The following is a 20267-nucleotide window of genomic DNA, read 5'->3' on the forward strand; positions in this document are numbered from 1 at the left end:
TTCTTTTGTCTTTTCCACCCCTAGGTGTCCCCCCAATGGATGACTATGTGCGAGGTGTAATACTACGTTACGGAATGTCCGTGGTACCAACAATTGTTTAGTTGTAACTGATTTCCTTTTATCAACCCGATATACTAGGTCGTTCTCTACCTCGAAGTAGGGGTAAGCAAGTGACCTATCTGGTTGGCCAGGAGTACTATTCTGGTCCCGTATATTTCCCCTTGCTACCGCTAATGTGGGGTCCTCCCACTGGGCCTTCTTAAAACTCCCAGGACTTACCTCTAGGTCAGCGAGGGTCTTATCCGGTTCTGGGGTGGTAAGTGTCTGCTCAACATCTTGATTTGGGGTATTCCCTACCAAAGTAGTGATGGGGAAGGGAATTTTACAGCACTCCTCCTTTTCCCCCTTCTTATTTGGGCCCTCGTCAACCTCCATTTCTGAAAAAGGGAAAGGATTTGTTTCTTCTAATACTTCGTTATGGTCCGCTATTGAACTCTGGGCGCTATTCTGAGCGGGGGACCACATTTTTAGAAAATGGGGAAAGTCGGTCCCTATTAACACATCATGTGCCAGTTTGGGTACAATACCCACCTTGAAATCTAAAGAACCAAACTCTGTTTCAAAAAAAACATCAACAGTGGAATATTCATGATTATCCCCATGTATACAACAAATTGCCACTCTTTGTGAACTGTTTCCCTGTTTCTTCTTAATGGGCAAGAGGTATTCGGACACTAGTGTGACCATGCTCCCAGAGTCAAGAAGTGCCCGAACCCTCTTACCATTAACCTTTACAAATGCCCACAGATGGTTATTCAAGGGGTCCTCTGGGCTAGGGCCCATACATTGGGACAACAGCGAATAAGGTTCCACGCTGTTGCATTGCATGGGCTCATAATTTAGTGGGCAGATTTTTGCTGTGTGGCCCCTCTCATGACAATTTACACATTTAGGTACATAGTCTGTGTCCCACTTAGAGCCTTTTCCCGGCTCCCCATGTTGGCTATTGCCCTTAGTGTGCGAACCACTGTTGCTGGTGCTGCGTGAAGGTGGTCGCCGCTCTTCAGCGCCCCTTAACCCCGGTACCCTTTTACCGTCTCTGGAAGAGTCCTGGAACCTCGGGTAGTGGGGTTGCTCCACGACTGTGGGTTGCGGGTGCTCTTCTGCTGCATTGTACCTTTCTACGAGGGCCACAAGCTCATCCGCATTGTGGGGGTCACTCCGACTGACCCAACGGCGTAAGGCAGAGGGAAGTTTCCTCAAGAACTGGTCCATGACCAACCGTTCCACGATGTGGCTGGCTGAGTTGATCTCGGGTTGTAGCCACTTCCGGGCGAGGTGGATGAGGTCATACATCTGGCTTCGGGTGGCTTTATCCATCGTGAAGGACCATGCGTGAAACCTTTGGGCGCGAACAGCCGTGGTTACGCCGAGGCGGGCGAGGATCTCGAACTTCAATTTTGCATAGACGTTAGCTTCGGCTGGCTCTAGATCAAAGTAAGCCTTCTGGGGTTCGCCGCTTAGGAAGGGTGCGATTAGACCAGCCCACTCAGCTTCTGGCCATCCCTCTCTCTGTGCCGTGCGTTCAAACGTGAGAAGATAGGCTTCCACATCATCCGAGGGTCCCATCTTCTGAAGGTAGTGGCTTGCCCTGGTCATTTTCGGAACTGGGGCTGCCGCTGCCAGTGGAAGGTTACTGATAGTCCCCCTCAGGATCTCGAGTTCCTGCTGTAAGCCCTGAGCGAACCGCTGTTGCTCCTCTCTCAGCAAGCGGTTTGTCTCTTGCTGGTTTGCATTCGCGTTTTGCAGGGCTTCATTCGTCTGTTGCTGGTTTGCATTCGCCTGTTGCTGGTTGGCATTCGCCTGTTGCTGGTTGGCATTAATCTCTTGCTGGGCTATTAGCAGCTGTTGCTGGGCTGCATTCGTCTGCTGCTGGTTTGCATTAGTTTCTTGCTGGGCTATTAACAGCTGTTGCTGGGTTTCATTCGCGTCTTTCTGGGCAGCGACATTGCGTACCAGCGCACCCACCACGTCTTCCATCTTGTTTGCAGAGGATGAAAAAAAATTTTTTTTTTTTTTTTCTCAAAGTTCTTCAACCCGCAGACCCCCTAGTGCTCTGCCCGCATTCTCCACCATATGTGACAAACGGCTTACTCCGGGGCTCCGTCGTTTGTCCGGGACTGTTTAGAACACGGTCTTTTAGGGTAGGTTAAATGATGAGGCGTCACGTACTGTTCCTTTAAACAGGCTATGCCTGGTTTATTCAGTCCCAGGCACTGAGACTGCCACAGTGCATACAACAGAAAACAGATCAAAACAAAAGCTGCTCACCTGAGCGATAACTTAACTTAGATATCCCTGACTCAGGGTTGGAAGTGGCTTTTCCACTTCCAACATCAAAACACGGTACTTTTGCAGTCTTACACAAATGAACAGAAAGATTGAACCTGTTTGGGGAAGAGGCTTCATCCCCTCTGTAGTTCAGCAGCCTTCCAGCCTCCTGGCTCTTGTGGGGAGACCAGAGCAAACAGGAAATCAGTCTTTCATACCTGATTCCTAATTAGCATGACAGGTGACAGAAATCAGGCAGCAGACAAACTCTGGTCTGGATCTCTCATCCCTCAGTTCCAGCGCTTGCCAAACTGTGGGATGGAGTGTATGTATTATAAGGCTGCACTCCCAGGCCAAACAGGATAGAAACTGTCTAGTATCCTGGGAGCCCTATATACGGAATTTATTACCATCCCCTGGTTTCTGTCACAGTATATAATATATATATATATATATATATATATATATATATATATATATATATATATATATATATATATTGTGTGTGCGTGTGCGCATGTTTGTGTGCGTGTATGTGTGAGTGTGCGCATGTATGTGCGTGTGTGTATATGCGTGTGCGCATGTATGTGTGTATATGTGTGCGTGTGCGCATGTATATGTGTGCGTGTACGCATGTTTGTGTGTGCGCATGTGTGCGTGTGCGCATGTTTATGTGTGCATGTGCGCATGTTTGTGTGCGTGTATATGTTTGCATGTATGTGTGCGTATGTTTGTGTGCGTGTATATGTGTGCATGTATGTGTGTGCATGTGTGTGTGCGCGCATGTATGTGTGCGTGTGCGAATGAATGTGTGCGTGTGCGCATGTATATGTGTGCGTGTGCGCATGTATATGTGTGCGTGTGCGCATGTATACGTGTGTGCATGTATATGTGTGCGTGTGCACGTGTATGTGTGCGCGTGCGCATGTATATGCGTGCGTATGCATATATATCTATATCATACAAACACATACATACACACCTAAGCTCTGCAGGGTCCTGTGCCTGCAAAATGTCTCTGTAAAGTGCTATGTAAAACTAGCAGCGCTATACAAGAACAAGCCATTATTAATTTTAATAACACATTGAATTGTACACATTCACATACACACAAAATTAAATATACATATTGTTTACAGTATTATATATACAGATTTGATTTTAAATGAGTTGTTAATATTTAACATTAACTACACACGTGCAATGGAATAAGGTTTAATTAATTAATTCTGAGCTACTCTCCTTTTCTGCTGCTGCTGTCAGTTCTGGGGGAAGATCATGTGACCAGGCAATGACTGATACATTTGTGCTCATGCACGTGCACGGCTGTGGTGGGGCAGGACTCACAAAGGGGTGTGCCAGAGCCTGTTACATTAAAGCTGCAGTTCAGTCAATATCCTGCATGTGTGTTTTTTTTAATAAATCAGTTCTGTAGTAAGAAAAAATACTTTTAGCATTTTCTGTTTTTAAAAAAACAACTTTGAAAGACCAATTTTCTTGTATTCTATTTTAACAGCCATTTGCTAAGGCACTGCCCCTTCATGTCCTGTCACAAGCTCTGGCACACCCCTTTGTCAGCCCTGCCCTCCCTCTAGCACTTGTCTGTGCAGGATTGCTCATGAATATTCATGAGCTTCCACTGCCAGTCAAGCAGATTATAAACAAATGCCAGCTTTTAATATGTCACCAAATTTCGACCTATCAATAAATGGAGAACGAATTGACCTGCAGCTATACTGTTCTTTAGCTAATTAGAGATTGCCCACATGAAACTATTGAAGTAAAAAAATAAATGCAAAAAAAAAAAAAAGACTGAACTGCAGCTTTAAAGGAAGGGGTTGTGCCTTTCTAAAGGGTTTCTATAGAAACAAAAATGCTCGTTACATTAGAATACATAAAAAATTGTCTTTCAAAGTTGTTGTTTTTTAAAAAAGAAAATGCAACAAGTATTTTCTCACAGTACAGAACTGATTTATTAAAAAAAACACACATGCAGGATATTGACTGAACTGCAGCTTTAATACCCATACTTTTCATGGGATGAGTCTATCAATGAAATTATTTGGGGTCCATGTGTCAATGATAGTATTTAGCGCCAGTGCTTTGTGGGATTAGGACCAATGCGAGTATTTAGGGCTAGTGTTCTAGATTCAGTGAATATCAATAAGACACACTATTATGTTACTGATTTGTGGGGAGGGTGAGACCATCTTCCTTGAATACACAAAATGCAATAACAAGGACCAATGTTTTGTATCAATAAGACACACTATTATACTGTACTTAAGTAATAATCCCCGAAGAACAGGGCATTACTGGCCAATAATGCCGTGGCTGGAAGAGTTGAAGGCCAGAGGAGAACTGAAAGCTGATTACCTGGAAAACTTGTCAAGGTGTCAAAAATTCCGGGCCATTACTGATTGGACAATGCCCGGAATTTTAACCAATCAGAGAGCAGGGATTTCAATAATGCCCGGAATTTAACAGCTTTTGCCTATAATGTATGTTAGTGATTTGTGGGGAGGGTGAGACCATCTTCCTAGAACATACAAAATGCAATCACAAGGACCGATGTTTTGTATGCTCAGCATTAGTGGAGGTATTTAGAGCTCATGTTTTATGTAGGTTAAAACGTTTGGGAAGGGTGCGGTGCCACCATACTTTATGTGGGGTAGCAATAGGACTACAGTACTTAGGAATGTTGCTGTGTGTGGTTAGAATCAGTAAGAGTGTTTACAGCACAGTGAGTATCAAACAACGACTGGGGAGGATTTGAGCTTTGCGGGGCGAGTGTCAACAGGAGTTATTTAGAGTCAATATTTTGTAAAGTATTAATGAAAGTTTTTAGTGTCAATAAGTTCTAAGGTAAATGTCAATGAAAGTTCTCAGGGGCAATATATATGGGGGGTATCAATGAAGGTACTTAGGGATCTTACTTTGGGGTATCAATCAATGTACTTAGGGATAATATCTTGGGGGATAATATCTTGAGGGTATCAATTAAAGTATTTGGGGATAATATTTTTTTTTGGGGGGGGGGGGTATCTGAAGATAGGATGATTTCAAGTCTAAATAATAAAGATGCTATATTGTCTATATACATATATATATTCAACATGTAACTAGTTAAAATAAGTAGTTTAGTATTAAGAGAAATCAGTCTGGAGACAGGCAGGTGTAGAAATGTTTTGTGTGACTTAGAATCTATCTTGTTTTATTCATTTCCATTTAGTATGACACTTGGTATGTTTAATGTCTGCTGAGTTGCAAGAGTTTAGAATCAAAGGTTAGTTAAATAGTTAGTAAGACAATACAATAGTGATAGGTCTTAAAAGATTAGAAACAGTTAATTCTACAGTTACTTAGTGACAGAACAAACAGGGTCTTCTAAATCAAAGTAAATATTGCTAAAATGAAGACAGTGTTCTAATGTTGATGATGGACTAAGAAGATTGGGCTGATAGTGAGAAAAACAGGTGATTGCTATGTTTAGACTGGTTCAGGAAAATGAATAAATATTGCACTTGGATTTGAGAATTCAGAATCATTTAACACCACCAAGCTAAGGATTCCCCACTCTATAACTAAATTCCATATGCTCAGTATCAATGAATGTACTTAGGGATGATATCTTGGGGGTATCAATTAATATACTTAGGGATAATATCTTGGGGGGGTATCAATGAATGTACTTAGGAATAATATATTGGGGGGTATCAATTAAAGTACTTAGGGATAATATCTTGGGGGTATCAATGAAAGTACTTAGGGATAATATCTTGGGGGTATCAATGAATGAACTTAGGGATAATATCTTGGGGGTATTATTGAAAGTACTTAGGGATAATACCTTGGGGGTATCAATGAATGTATTTAGGGATAATATCTTGGGGGTATTATTGAAAGTACTTAGGGATAATATCTTGGGGGTATCAATGAATGTATTTAGGGATAATATCTTGGGGGGTATCAATGAAATTACTTAGGGATAATATATTGGGGGGTATCAATTAATATACTTAAGGATAATATATTGTGGAGTATCAATGAAAGTACTTAGGGATAATATCTTGGGGGGGTATCAATGAATGTACTTAGGGATAATATATTGGGGGTATCAATGAATGTACTTAGGGATAATATATTGGGGGGTATCAATTAATATACTTAGGGATAATATATTGTGGAGTATCAATGAATGTACTTAGGGAATATATATTGGGGGGTATCAATGAAAGTACTTTGGGAAAATACTTTGTCGAGTGACTGAGCATCATTAGGAGTGTTTGTGTCAAAATGTAGCCCTAGTGTAATGATAAGATAACCTTCCAACAAGTGCTCCTCCTCCCCACCATGAATAAATCCGGCCAGACCTGCTGCTGCAGCACAGCCAGTGATGGTGCAGTGATGCTGGGAGCGCACGGTGCCCGGGGAGGAGGGCTGCGGGATGATCAGGGCGGTGTCAGCCTCTGCTCCCTCCCCCGGCCCCGCCTGTGGCCACAGTACAGCGCTCTCTCCCCGGCATCTCTCCCCGGCATGGCTGACAGCGACCTGCCCGCCATGGTCTCCACCCAGCCGGGAGAGGAGGGCCCGGATAGCCCGAGGCCCCGGTGGCGCTGCTGCCTGCCGGCCGCGGTGACTGTGGAACCGGTGATCTTCCTGTCCATGTTTGCGCTGGCGCTGCAGGGCCCGCTCACCACGCAATATCTCTGGGACCGGATCAGCGCAGACATCGGGTACAACGGCACCAGGGAGCGGGGCGGGGGCTGCAGCAACCACAGCGGGAGCCACGACCCCCTGCAGCAGGTGAGAGCTTCATGTGTATACATCTATACCGCTGGGGACAGGGGGTGGGACGTCATACACATTATTGTTGTTGTTGTTATTACTAGTAGTATGATTCATCACAAGAGAGCAGTTTATAGGCAGCCACCCCAGTGGTGCAAGCAGAGACAAGGGAGAGCGCACTTAATATGCAGCTGAACCTGCCGTGTGTAATGGCTACAGGAAGCCAAGCAGGGGCACAACAATTAGATTGTAAGCTCCTCGGAGCAGGGACTCCTCTTCCTACATGTTACTTTTATGTCTGACGCACTTATTCCCATGATCTATTATTTATGTCTATGATTGTCGCGTATTACTACTGTGAAGCGCTATGTACATTAGTGGCGCTATATAAATAAAGACATACAACTTGGGTAGGGGTCACCCAGCACTGTCCTGCCCCAGATACCACCCTCTTATAGCATCAACACCTCCATCCCAGAGAGTGAGGGGAGGATACGGTGCCCCCTGTGTGTGTGTGTAAACCCCCAAAGGAACATGTGGTATTATTAACATAGATATAATTTTAACTGGCTGTTTGTATTTGGTGGGTTTGTGCTTTGGGTATCTAAACTGCCATGATTTGTGTTTTTGAATCTAATGAACTGTTTATAGCCTGAAATGTAAGTTTATTGGAAATGAATCCACTGTCAACTATGGGACATGCCAGGGTGACTCACCAAGCATTATAATGTAAGCATGAATCAACCCGTGTTTTGCAAGCGTAGCAAATGAATGCTCTGTGACCTGCATTTTTAATTGGAAAACAGTGTATAACCAGCCAATTCTGGAGTGCAAACATAAACATTGGGATTAGTATTCCTGGGGGGAGGGTATAGAAAAGGGGTGTATCTGCATATCTTACACGGGTCCCCTTACCTGATTCATTTATCCCATTGTCATGTCATACAGTGTTTCCGATCCACGCCTGGGGTATAATTAATTAGGAAAATACACACACATATATGCATATTGAGGTGCAAGCAAGGTGAGCACACATAACTGCACACCATATACCCATCTTGCCATTTGTGTGCTCTTAAGAACTGCAAAAACTGGGTCGGACAAATGGTCCACCCTGTCTTCCACAATGGCAAGTCTCAGGAGCTACAAGGTGAGTGCAGTATAGAGCATCACTCACTTGCTGCCTCCAGATATGTCCACGCATGGCCTATGTCTCAGAGAGAGAAGCTGGCTTGTCGTGCAATCCCTGTGATACAATTACAGATAAAGAGGATGCTGTTCATACAACTACAACCAAGAAAGTGAGAACAGGGTGTACACAGCCCCTCATGCAGTGCCCATGCACATAGAGCAATGTGCGCATTGCCATCCCAATCGTATTATTGCATAAGTTGCCATTCAGGCTAACGTCGGTGACACTTTTACATCCTTGCACTACAGGGCTCTCAGGGGAAGGAATTTATTAAATGGCACAGAATGAACTCTGATGTGACAACTGCTGTCTCTCCATGTCTTGATGTCTCGTGTATCTTTTTTACCTGCTCTTGCTTTCTTCCTGTTAGGAAGTGGAGAAGTTGACCTCCCACTGGAGCCTTTACATTAACCTGGGTGGCTTCCTGGTTGGGCTCTTCTCTGTGATGCTGCTGGGCCCATGGAGCGACAGCGTGGGACGTCGCCCAGTCCTCATCCTCCCAGCCATCGGCCTGGCCCTGCAAGCTGCTATCTACCTTATAGTCATGTACCAGAAGCTGCACGTTGGCTACTTCTTGCTTGGGCGCATCATCTGTGGAATCACAGGTGACTTCAACATGGTCCTTGCCGGCTGCTTTTCTTACATCTCCGACGTCAGCGACCGGCAGTCGCGCACCTTCCGAGTGGCCATACTGGAGGCATGTCTGGGAATTGCGGGAATGGTGGCTAGCATTATCGGTGGCCACTGGCGGAAAGCCCAGGGCTACATCAACCCATTCTGGCTAGTGTTTGCTGTGAACCTGGTCACAGCTATTTACATTTACTTCTGCGTCACAGAGTCTGTGAAGGACAGGAAGCCAACCAAGCTCTTTACGTCCCGTCATTACCAGTCCGTGTTTCGCCTCTTCACTGTGCCAGGAGAAAACAAGAGACGGGGAAAGCTGTGCCTGTACTCTCTAGCCCTTCTGCTGGTAGTAACTGTACACATGGGTGCCAAAGACCTGTTTGTGATCTATGAGCTCAGTTCACCCCTGTGCTGGGACTCCGACCTGATTGGTTATGGTTCAGCGGCTGAGCACCTTACCTACCTCAGTAGCCTTGCCGGGCTGCGCCTCTTCCAGTTCTGCCTGGCAGATAGCTGGGTAGCAGAGATAGGATTCATCTCTAATATCTCAGGCCTAATTGTCATTTCCGTAGCTGCCACCACTCCACTGATGTTTACAGGTGATGTGTGTGTGAGTGTGTGTGTGTGTGTGTAATATATGTATATATTATAATTACATACAGACACACAATTACAATAAACAACTTCAGATGGCTCAGTGCAGAACTTTACTGTGCTTTTGCTGAATATAACTTGTGCATTAATGGTTCAAATATCTTGTGAATGGGAAAACGTCTGTATGTTGCAAAAAGGCAAACAAATTCTTCAAAATAAAGGTCTCCACTTGGACTGAGGTTCAAATCGCATCTCTGCTCACAAGTTCATAATGCAATTCTTCATTTGTTGTGGCAGCCAAGAGCAGTTTCTCCTTTGCTCTTGACTGTCACAATAAAGGAAGAATTGCATTCTGAACTTGAGTAGAGATGTGCTTTGTACCTCTGTCGTAGAGGGGATCTTTATTTTGAAGAATTTGTTTCTCTATGTTGTGTTGGCTGCTCAAGCAGGAGTCTCCTTGCCTGAAACTGTTTCCCTGCACTTTGGAACTTGCAAAAGGCACCATACTAGTGCAATTTTTTTTGTAATATCAGTTTGCTGTCTTCTTGACATCTAAACACAGTCAAAATGTCTACCCACTTGCATTTATAATTTAATTTGTTCTCAGACATCATCTCCAGTATATCCCAATTTCAGCAAAAACGAATATTTTGACTCTCCGAGATTTTTACATGAAATGTGTAGTCTACAGTACATATAACTGTCCGTGTTGACATAACATACATACTGTACTTTAAAAGGTCAATTGTTATATCTTGCATAGACCAGCGCTATGCACAACAATGTGTGTGTATACATACACACACCACAATTAAACACTATACAGTATTCTGTCTGGAGCACAGCAGTTGCTGCACTCCCTGATGAGCTTACTGTCACTTCAGTTGATTGTCATGTCCTAGCTAGTGATGAGATCCATACATGGAGATATTTATATTATCTTGTTTCGGATACAGGACAATGTGACTTTCACAAGGTGTTGGGAATTGTACCTGAATTAGGCAATACTAGCGTCAAAGCTGGTTTTCACTTGAACTTTAATTGGAAGCAGTAAGATGATGTTTAGTCATTACATATCTGATTCTTCAAAGCTATGCTGCTTGTCAGTTTGCTACTGTAAAGTTGTTGCAGGCACAGAATGAGATTTACACAACGATACTCCCATTTATCAACCATACAGCAACATGAACTACAAAAGTAAGAAGCCTTCACTTGAAAAAGGGTAATCTCTGTTAGCTGACCTAGAACAGTTTGTTAAATTTTTTACAATCTGTCTTTAAAAAAAAAAAAGGAACTATTGGTTTACTTTTCTTCTGGGCTTCTGAAGGTGAGAGTTTATCAATTACATTTCCCTACCCTTATTTCACACTGTCCTAATTAGAGAGATAATAATATATGTAGGAGTGAGCTTTGTTTGTGCTAACTCGTGTTGGACATGCAGAGATATGACACAAAAGCACTCGTTTAAAAGGCATCAATCACTCTGTAATCCCCTAAACATGTCACTGCCATTCGGAATTGCCCCTTTTAACAGTCTCCTGATGTTCTTTGTTCACAAAACATCTTTCCCTCTTAGGTTTATTTCACTTTTGATCAGAGAGGAGACCATGTTTCTGTCTATTAATCCTGCTGTGCCTAATAAATGTGGGCATGGTTAAAGAAACCCCATCCGGTGCTTGTATTTGCAACATTTCATTAGGCATTTTTGGAGTTCAGAGCCGAGGTGGAGCTTGATGGCTACTGCAGGTAAAAAACAAAACACAAGATCACTTCACTAAAATGTTCTTTTCTATTTAAGGATATGGACTCAGGTTCTTTGCTATGGTAACAACTCCAGTAATTCGATCCAAGCTGTCCAAGCTAGTAGATGAGGGAGAACAAGGTAAGAGACACTGGACACGGACAGAGATTACTTTTGACATTCAAGATGTGATGATGAGTAAGTTAGTAGACTCTGATAGGACGTTACAGAAAAGAGCAGCTGGCAAAATTGGTTTCAGGCTGTAGGTGCAGACGTAGACTTGAAACAATGTCCAAAGCATACACAACATGCCCCTAAGGTCAAAACCCAGACCCACCACACCATATACACCTATGTCAAACGGGCGTATCACTGGGTCTTTGACAATGTATAAACAGAGCCCTAATTCTCATAAACATGACAAATCATAGTTAAAATACTTATCTGGTTTTTTTTTTCTCATAAGTGAGAGTCACAGTTAAATTCTTTGGCCAAAGCACTGTGAGCTTGCAGACCTCGTCCAGGTGAGCCCTCTTGCCGCAAGTCCTAACACTATCTCTGCAAACGTTCTCTTTACCTCTCTAATAGAGGAAGAAGTCTTAATAGACTGGTCATTCACAGCTGCCTCTCAGGACTAGCTATTGTCCAAAGCATACCAAATAATTCTAATGTAGGGCACCTTTTTAATATTTTTTTTCTAAGGGGATGAAAAAAATATAAGCACTCTAACATCTGTAACCAAGACGGCAGCTTTCAAAGTTTCGCGTTTTTTGTCTTTTCTTTTTCCCGAGTCAGAGAATTAGAAGAACTGTTGCAAAGTTGTCTGAACAATATTGTGGCTTGTGAGTTCGTTTTTGTTCAATGCGTTTCAACCTTCTTTCTTCCTCCTCTTCTTTTTTTTTTTTTTTTTTTTTTTTTTTTAAGGAACCCCAGAATTAGATTGTGAAATTCTGGGGAATCCCAACCCTTTCCTCTCGTCTCTCCCCCGTCTCTTTTCTCTCTCCCCCCCCCCCCCCTTATGCTCTCTCACACTCTCCCCCCTACCCCACATATGTTCCATCTCCCCCTCTCTTCTACAAACACACACACTCTCCCCCTCTATCTCTCTCTCATTTTGGGGGGGGGGGGGGTTATAAGGGAGCTGCTGGCGTGCTGTAAAAATCCTTACAGTGAAAACTGCAGAGAGTGCGTGCTCTTATCTTGGGGCCTGCGGTGCTGCGCCGGGGTGGAGCTCCCTCCTCCTGTCAGCCGGAAGTTGAACATGACTTCCAGTGCCGACAGGAGCAGGGATAGGCAGGAGCGCAATGACCAGGCGGCTGCTGCTGAGCTCAGGAGCCACCGGGTCACCGCTGCGTGGAGAGCCGACGGGCCTGTGATAGCTACAAAGTTGTTCCAGCTCTTTCTCCCTGGCGGCCGCAAAACCCTGATAGGTGCCCGTGGAACTGGTTGAAAATCAATGGTTTCGTTACTTTTATTTTCTGGCTGTATGTTAAGGATACCTCTCCTAATTGTTTCTCTAATATGGAGGAGGAATGCATATCTGACGAATCGTAGCAACTGCACACTGATCACCCAAATGTAGGGAAAACATAAAACTGATTTTGAAATGTTTGTCTGTTGTTGTGGGGTTTTTTTGTTTGTGTTCTTTTTAAAGAATCGATAATCAAGACTTAACTTATGTAGCCAACTTCTTCTACTGTGTATAGAACTTCCAATGTGTTAGGTACAGCAGCTCTGGCAAAAGAAGGGGGTGAGGGACAGTGGTCAGAGCGCTGACAATCCCTGCATTTTCTAGCAGGGCGTGAAAGAACCAGGAGAGCAAATAATGTAACATGTAAACAGTGCAATAAAAAGAACATCAGCAGTACAGTACTCCTTTTTAGACAGGTCACTCTAAAAATGTTTTTAACGTACAAAGGTTGATGCTTTCTTGGTAATCATCTCTTTTATGCCAGAGCTCTCAGCCATAAGATAGACATTGTGCAGTTGGAATGACTGATTTTGGGGACGCCACTGGTTCTACCTCTTCCTTGCAGCTATCCCCGTTCATCTCCATGCCACTATGATTCTGTATGAACAGATTGTCTGTGTATTTTCTTTGCAATACAACACACACACACACACAATACTGTACTACTGAAAGTCAAATGATCGCTCAATTTTTAATCAGAAAGGGAAACAATCCATGTGCAAACACAGCTCTACTATGTTTCTGAAGCTTTACATGTGATTTTGAAGTGCGCAAACCCATAAAAATGCATTTTCCAATATGTTGCCACCCAAGGCTATGTGGCACTGTCACAGTATCGAAATCCTCGTGTTCAGCCAAAGCCTAAAGTTGGGGTGATTTAGTGCATGTCCCTCCCAATGGCTGAAAGAGTGGCTCTGACACTGATTGTAAACAATGAGTGTGAAGCAGGGGAACCTGGTTCGATTCCTGGTGTCCGCTCCTTGTGACCTTTTGGGCAAGTCACTTTATCACCCTGTGCCTCAGGCACCAAAAACATAGATTGTAAGCTCACCTGGTCAGGGACTGGCTCTGTAAAATTCCTATGTGCTGAGTATTGTGTGCTATACTGTAATTGTGAAGAGCTTTGAGTCCCATTGGGAGAAAAGCGCTATAAGAAATAATTTTCTTCAAGTTATTAACTTTCTCTGTGGTGTTAACTCTTGTAATGATATGACTGCAGGCGCCCTGCTAACTCCATGTTGGTATTTTCTGTCCCCAGGTACTTTATTTTCCTCCGTGGCTTGCGTAGAAGGTTTTTCGTCTTTGTTGTCCACGGGAGTGTTCAACTCTCTGTATCCAGTGACACTGAGCTTTATGAAGGGATTCCCCTTCCTGTTTGGGGCGACCTTGCTGCTGATCCCAGCAGGAATCATTGGGTAACTGTGGTTAACACTTCCTTAATCATCTTCATTTCTACAAAAGTTAAAAAAAAAAAAATTCACATAAGTCCTCAAATACAAAGTTTATTACACAAGTAGTATAATGTTTTTGGGAGGAAACTGCCGCTAATTTAAGTGTATTTACAAAAAAATCAACACCTGTAAAAATGGTATAGAAAAACAAGAAATTATCATTTAAAAAAGTGGCTTATTAAATGGCTAAATCGAACATATTTAAACATTGGGTATATTGGGTGACCACCTCCTAGTTGTTGCATGACTGTTATGCTTTGTTGACATAATGAGATTATGTTCTTTATCTCTCTTATGCCATCAGGTTGATAGAAGTCTGTGAGCAGAGACCAATGTACAGTCAATTCTCCGAGATTTCCTGAGAGCGTCTGTCCCCCACGTCCTTCCGGAGAGTTGACGGATCAACCGCGGAGCAATTGCTTGCACCAGGAAGTGCCCTACGACAGTGGGCTTTAGTGATGTCTGCCATTATTCACTTAAATGTTAGGAACTTCCAAATCTGCTGTTTCCACAAATCAAAGTAGCAGCTCATCCCAGGGGCTATTAAATCAAACCGTAAATGGTTGATCAAAAGGTATTCTAGGACAATTGCCCATATTCACTAAGCAGTGCAGTTCCATAAGACCCCTTCCGGCGCCCGAAGACACCTTTTATAGCTCATTCAAGTGAATGAGCTGGGGAGGGTGTTTTATGGAATAGCACTCCTTAGTACATATGGACCAATATGTTTATTGTAATAAGAATGATAGAAGAATGAGTATTTTCACTTGAGTTCTAAAGAGTAGCACAGGGTCACTTAAACTTCCATTATGGTTTTTACCATATGAGCCATAATCTAGTAATTTTCCTCTTCCATTCCAGCAATCAAGATGCCCATGTGGCACTGCTCATTAAGGGGGTCTTCACATCTATGGGGGAGATTCATTAAGGTCTGATATAGGTTATCACCCTACGATCCTGTGTTAAGTGGCATTCCAATCAACGGCAGGTAAAGCAGGTTGTCATTTGAACCAAGGTGACCGTAGCCGTGCCTGACTATTTTGAAGCTAAGGACCACTTGATGTGCAGTGTATACCGGCAATCTTCTTTTAAAAAGTATCGAAGGGGCAGGATCTATGAGGATTTCAGACCACCTGCAAAAAAAACAAATTGGATATGTTTTTAATATTGATGCACAAGCTAAAATATTGTGCTAATAAAAAAGCTTCCTAAGGGAATTTTTTTTTCTCTTTTATGTTAAAGGAGCATTCCTAGACAACAATATATTATTATTATTATTATTATTTTTTAATAGCATTGAAGCAGGTTGTGTCCGGAGATATTTACCTCCGAGGTAGGCGCCGGTAACTGCTCTGGCTGGGCATTCAAGATTAAAGCTCCCGTGTCACATGGGTCAATAGGAAGCCCCACCGATGACATCGCAGCTTCCTATTGGCCCGCAGGACGCGAAAACTTTCAACAGCGGACATATTGTGAACCCTGGCAGTCGAGGAGAGCTGCTACCGGCACCTATTCGTAGGCACGTATCTGCGGAAGCAGAGGTCCCTGGAGCTGAAATGAATGGGGTTCAGTTCCGGATACACCCTGCTTCAATGCTGCATAAATAAAATTGCACAAAAATCCGCCGGCTTGTATTACCTCTTTAAGCATCCGTTTTCTTATCATGTATCGGCACTGCCATTCTATGTGCATTATATAACATGTAATGCACAAGTTCTGTGATTTTTATAATGGAGGAGGCATTTTTATTTTTTATTAACATTTGTGCCAGTTGGGTGTATGAATGTAACGACTGGCTTATTTGTACTGTACATTAAGTGCTGCAGGCGGCACCTCTGTACTATTTTGTTCCAAGTTCGGGACACAGATTCTTTCCTGCTTCACAACTGCCTATGAGTTATTAAATCAAGCAATGCTAGTGCTTCTTTTCATTATAGTTTCATATTTTCGTATTTCTATGTTGTTATTTTTTGCTTTTTTAAACTTTTTTTTTCTCTCTAAAATGAAAAAAAAAAAATTAGAACTTTGTACATTTCACTACCTAACATACAATTTTACCACACACTCCAGTTTTTCCCCCTCTTCCCCCTCTTATGCAAACACAAAGACCGATAATGCTTAATACTACAATCTAGGTGTGATGGGAATAATGAAATCACGTAAGCAGCTAACTTAATAGTGACCCATAGCAATATTATAGGTACGGTACCTGGTATGTATGTTTGAAAATGTATCTAATAGGAGTAAGAACTGATGCAGCTTTCAGGTGAATACAATTTGCAACTGTGTGTGCTTTGTTGCCAATCACAACTTATTTTGCACCTATGTTTTTCTCATTGGAAATAAAGGCTTTCATGGCTGAACTGGTTCTTTCTTTACAATGGGCAGAAACACTGTAGTTGATAAGTTACAGCCAATGCATTGTAATACAAAAAAGACACAGCGCACAACGCTCATAGTGCAATTACAAAATTATATTAACATGAACAAATTATTGGGTGAGTATTGTGCGTACATCAGTGCAGTTAAAACAAGCAGTTTTGGGATATGTTACCCAACGCCTCAAATGACTGGAACAGATGTCCTCACAGGGGTAGAATTGCTGATGGCTCTGCGGCAGGATTTCAGTAGGGCAGATGGAAAGCCTCTGTGCGTCCTTGCTCCCCAGAGCATTAGTTGAACGGGAACTGCTGGCCCATACAGTGTTTGTTCTGAGCTGAACACCAGCTGATTACTCTCACTCCTCTCCGTGTGCAGCACTTCCTAGTGGATGACGTCACCGCTGGGAGTCGCCGATTTCACCGTTCAGTCTATCAGCTCGCGCAGTAAAATACTAGTTGAAAGGTAGAGCTGTTAGCAAGAATGTCCTACGCGTTTCGAAAACCGCAGTTTTCTTCATCAGGGACTGGTTTTTAGTGGATTCAGTTCATTTCTAAATACCCCGCGATCGTCACTCATTGGTTAAAGCCTTCTACTCTCCTAGCCAATGGGAGAGCAGCAAGGGCGGAGTAACAAGTCCTGAATAGCATGCGTCATTGGTAGTTATAGGCAATAGAGAGAAAAAAAAACTTCATTAACTTTATTAACAGCAAAAAAGACTACCAAAGCGCGATTGAAGATACTAAAACAAAGAAACAAGTGTTAGACATAAAAAAACATAATAAGAGATGTATCTAATGCTATATGGACCTGGATAACTAAATATGAAATAAACTATAATGGATAAATCAACACTGGCAAGTAAATTCATAGCCGACTGATAGGTAGACAAAGTAGAACAATAGAAAGCCATAATATCATTATTAAAGGCATACAGACTAACATTGCAAATATTTTTAAAAAAATATTTTAAAATTTATTTAAATATCTTAAAAATAAATGGATTTAGAGATACAGATGTAAAATATCATATATTATTTAATAAAAGAGATAGAATTAAAATTATAATTATAGAATCAATACAGAGACCAGATATCTATATCTTCATTCAAACCCCCTGGATACAAAGTATTTAATTTATGTATCCAGAAGGTTTCCTGCCTAGATAGTTCCTTAACCCTATCACCCCCTCTCCTATTTTTAGGTACATGTTTAATGCCTTTAAATAATAGGGATGACGGATCACTGTTATGACATAGTGCATAATGTTTGGATAGGCTATGTTTCATGAACCCTATTTTAATGTTGCGCAAATGTTCTAAAATACGTACTTTTAAAGCACGTTTTGTGCGTCCCACATAAAAAAGGCCACATGGACACTCTAATAAATACACTACATGGTCAGTATTACAAAATATAAAATCCTTAATCTCAATTAATTCTCCATTTGGACATTTAAAAGATTTTTTGTCAGGGTGCAAATGCCTGCAAACTGAACACTTACCGCACTTGAAATTCCCAATTGGTTTATTGCTTAACCAATTTTTATTCCCACTAAAGTGTTCCTTTGGTTTAACGTCACTTGGGGATAGGATATTCTTTAGATTTCTAGCTTTTCTGTAGATAAATTTAGGGAATTTTGAGAGGTGAGTGCCCAGTAGCAGGTCATTTGAAAGAATTGACCAATGTTTTTTTATAATTTTCTCAATTCGCCCAGTCATGGAGTTAAAATCAGTGATAAAAGAAACATTGCATTTACCCTCATTTTCCAGATGGTTTTTACTTTTTCTATCCTTTGTTAATAACATGGTTTTTCTCTCAATCTTTCTAATTTTTTCCAAATCCCCATTTAATTTCTCCAGGTGGTAACCCCTCTCAAGAAATCTTGATGTTAATTTTTTGGCCTGTTCCTCAAAGTCTATTTCTGTGCTGCAGTTTTTCTTTAATCTATAGTATTGGCCACTGGGGATATTTGATATCCACGTTTTTTTGTGGTTGCTAGTGGCCATAAGGAGGGTGTTAGAGTCAACCTCCTTAAAATGAGTTTTTGTTACCACATCCCCTTTAGGTGACGCCACAAGATTAAGATCCAGGAAGTGAACTGCCGTTTCGTCCTGTACATGTGTAAATGTCAGGTTCCTGTCATTATTATTTATGTACTGTAGAAATTGAACAATTGAACACTGATCGCCATCCCAGATGCACAGGATATCATCTATGAACCTACGCCATACAATGATATTCGCTTTAAAAGGATTATTGTCTTACTTGTTACTCCACCCTTGCTGCTCTCCCATTGGCTAGGAGAGTAGAAGGCTTTAACCAATGAGTGACGATCGCGGGGTATTTAGAAATGAACTGAATCCACTAAAAACCAGTCCCTGATGAAGAAAACTGCGGTTTTCGAAACGCGTAGGACATTCTTGCTAACAGCTCTACCTTTCAACTAGTATTTTACTGCGCGAGCTGATAGACTGAACGGTGAAATCGGCGACTCCCAGCGGTGACGTCATCCACTAGGAAGTGCTGCACACGGAGAGGAGTGAGAGTAATCAGCTGGTGTTCAGCTCAGAACAAACACTGTATGGGCCAGCAGTTCCCGTTCAACTAATGCTCTGGGGAGCAAGGACGCACAGAGGCTTTCCATCTGCCCTACTGAAATCCTGCCGCAGAGCCATCAGCAATTCTACCCCTGTGAGGACATCTGTTCCAGTCATTTGAGGCGTTGGGTAACATATCCCAAAACTGCTTGTTTTAACTGCACTGATGTACGCACAATACTCACCCAATAATTTGTTCATGTTAATATAATTTTGTAATTGCACTATGAGCGTTGTGCGCTGTGTCTTTTTTGTATTTATCTGTTAGCTCCAGGGGGTTCCTGAGCCCCCCCTTCCATCACAGCTGCAGACGCTCTGATCAAGGTCACGTAATTAATCATTTAATTACTTTATCACTATATCTCACGTTTATTTATTAGCTGCGCACTTTAATCTCTTGTTCACAAAATGCATTGTAATACTGTTGGTGTAATCAGTGATGTACAGGCAGTCCTCGGGTATCCGACACAATGCGTTACTCAAAATGGCGTTGGATAGCGAAACGTTGTAAAGCGAAACACGTTTTCCCATAGGAACACTGTTTAAATGAAAGGTTCCGTTCCTGAAGGCATTTTTAACACTAAAATACACCAAATATTTTACGCAGGCAATAAGATATGCAGCGCACACATACATTATAGTGTATATACTGTAATATATATAATATAACATAATAAATAATATATTATATAGTATAATATAATATATATATATATATATATATATACACATGAAGGTCAGTCAGCACACTGCAGTAGAAAAGGTTATAATAGCAGATGATAGTCCCATAGAAAAAAAGTATGATACGAACCAATCCAAAGACCAGTAAAGAGACAGCACACCGCACGGGGTTAATCCAAAAATCTATATTCACAACATGAAATACACGTAAGCCAACGTTTCGGTCCCACAGAAAAACCTTCCTCAGGGCCGTGCAACCCACAAGTGCAAGTGACCACACATATATACCCTCACCCATAGTGCAATGCAAACAAAGGGAACCAATCACCAACATGCAATCAGACAGAATATGCAACATAGCTGTGCTCCGTGCCCCCTCCCCTATTACCTGATTATCCAAATGACTCATCATGAC

General features: G+C 42.2%; 1 protein-coding gene across 1 annotated transcript; it reads left to right on the top strand.

Moving 5' to 3' along the window:
• Positions 1–6744: 6744 nt before the first annotated feature.
• Positions 6745–16555, top strand: SLC46A1 (solute carrier family 46 member 1). The gene is made up of 5 exons (XM_075589280.1): positions 6745–7137; positions 8682–9534; positions 11328–11411; positions 14000–14156; positions 14497–16555. The coding sequence occupies exons 1-5, from the start codon at positions 6868–6870 to the stop codon at positions 14552–14554; spliced, it is 1422 nt and encodes a 473-aa protein (XP_075445395.1). The 5' UTR covers positions 6745–6867; the 3' UTR covers positions 14555–16555.
• Positions 16556–20267: the final 3712 nt, after the last annotated feature.

Source organism: Ascaphus truei, chromosome 3, assembly GCF_040206685.1.
Source record: "Ascaphus truei isolate aAscTru1 chromosome 3, aAscTru1.hap1, whole genome shotgun sequence".
Taxonomy (NCBI): Eukaryota; Metazoa; Chordata; class Amphibia; order Anura; family Ascaphidae; genus Ascaphus; species Ascaphus truei.

What these genes read in the sequence shown, in the direction of transcription:
- SLC46A1 (XM_075589280.1), top strand. Translation starts at nt 6,868, where the DNA reads ATGGCTGACAGCGACCTGCCCGCCATGGTCTCCACCCAGCCGGGAGAG. An exon ending in CACTCCACTGATGTTTACAG is followed by an intron (nt 9,535 to 11,327) that starts GTGATGTGTGTG and finishes TTTCTATTTAAG; the next exon opens with GATATGGACTCAGGTTCTTT. An exon ending in AGTAGATGAGGGAGAACAAG is followed by an intron (nt 11,412 to 13,999) that starts GTAAGAGACACT and finishes TTCTGTCCCCAG; the next exon opens with GTACTTTATTTTCCTCCGTG.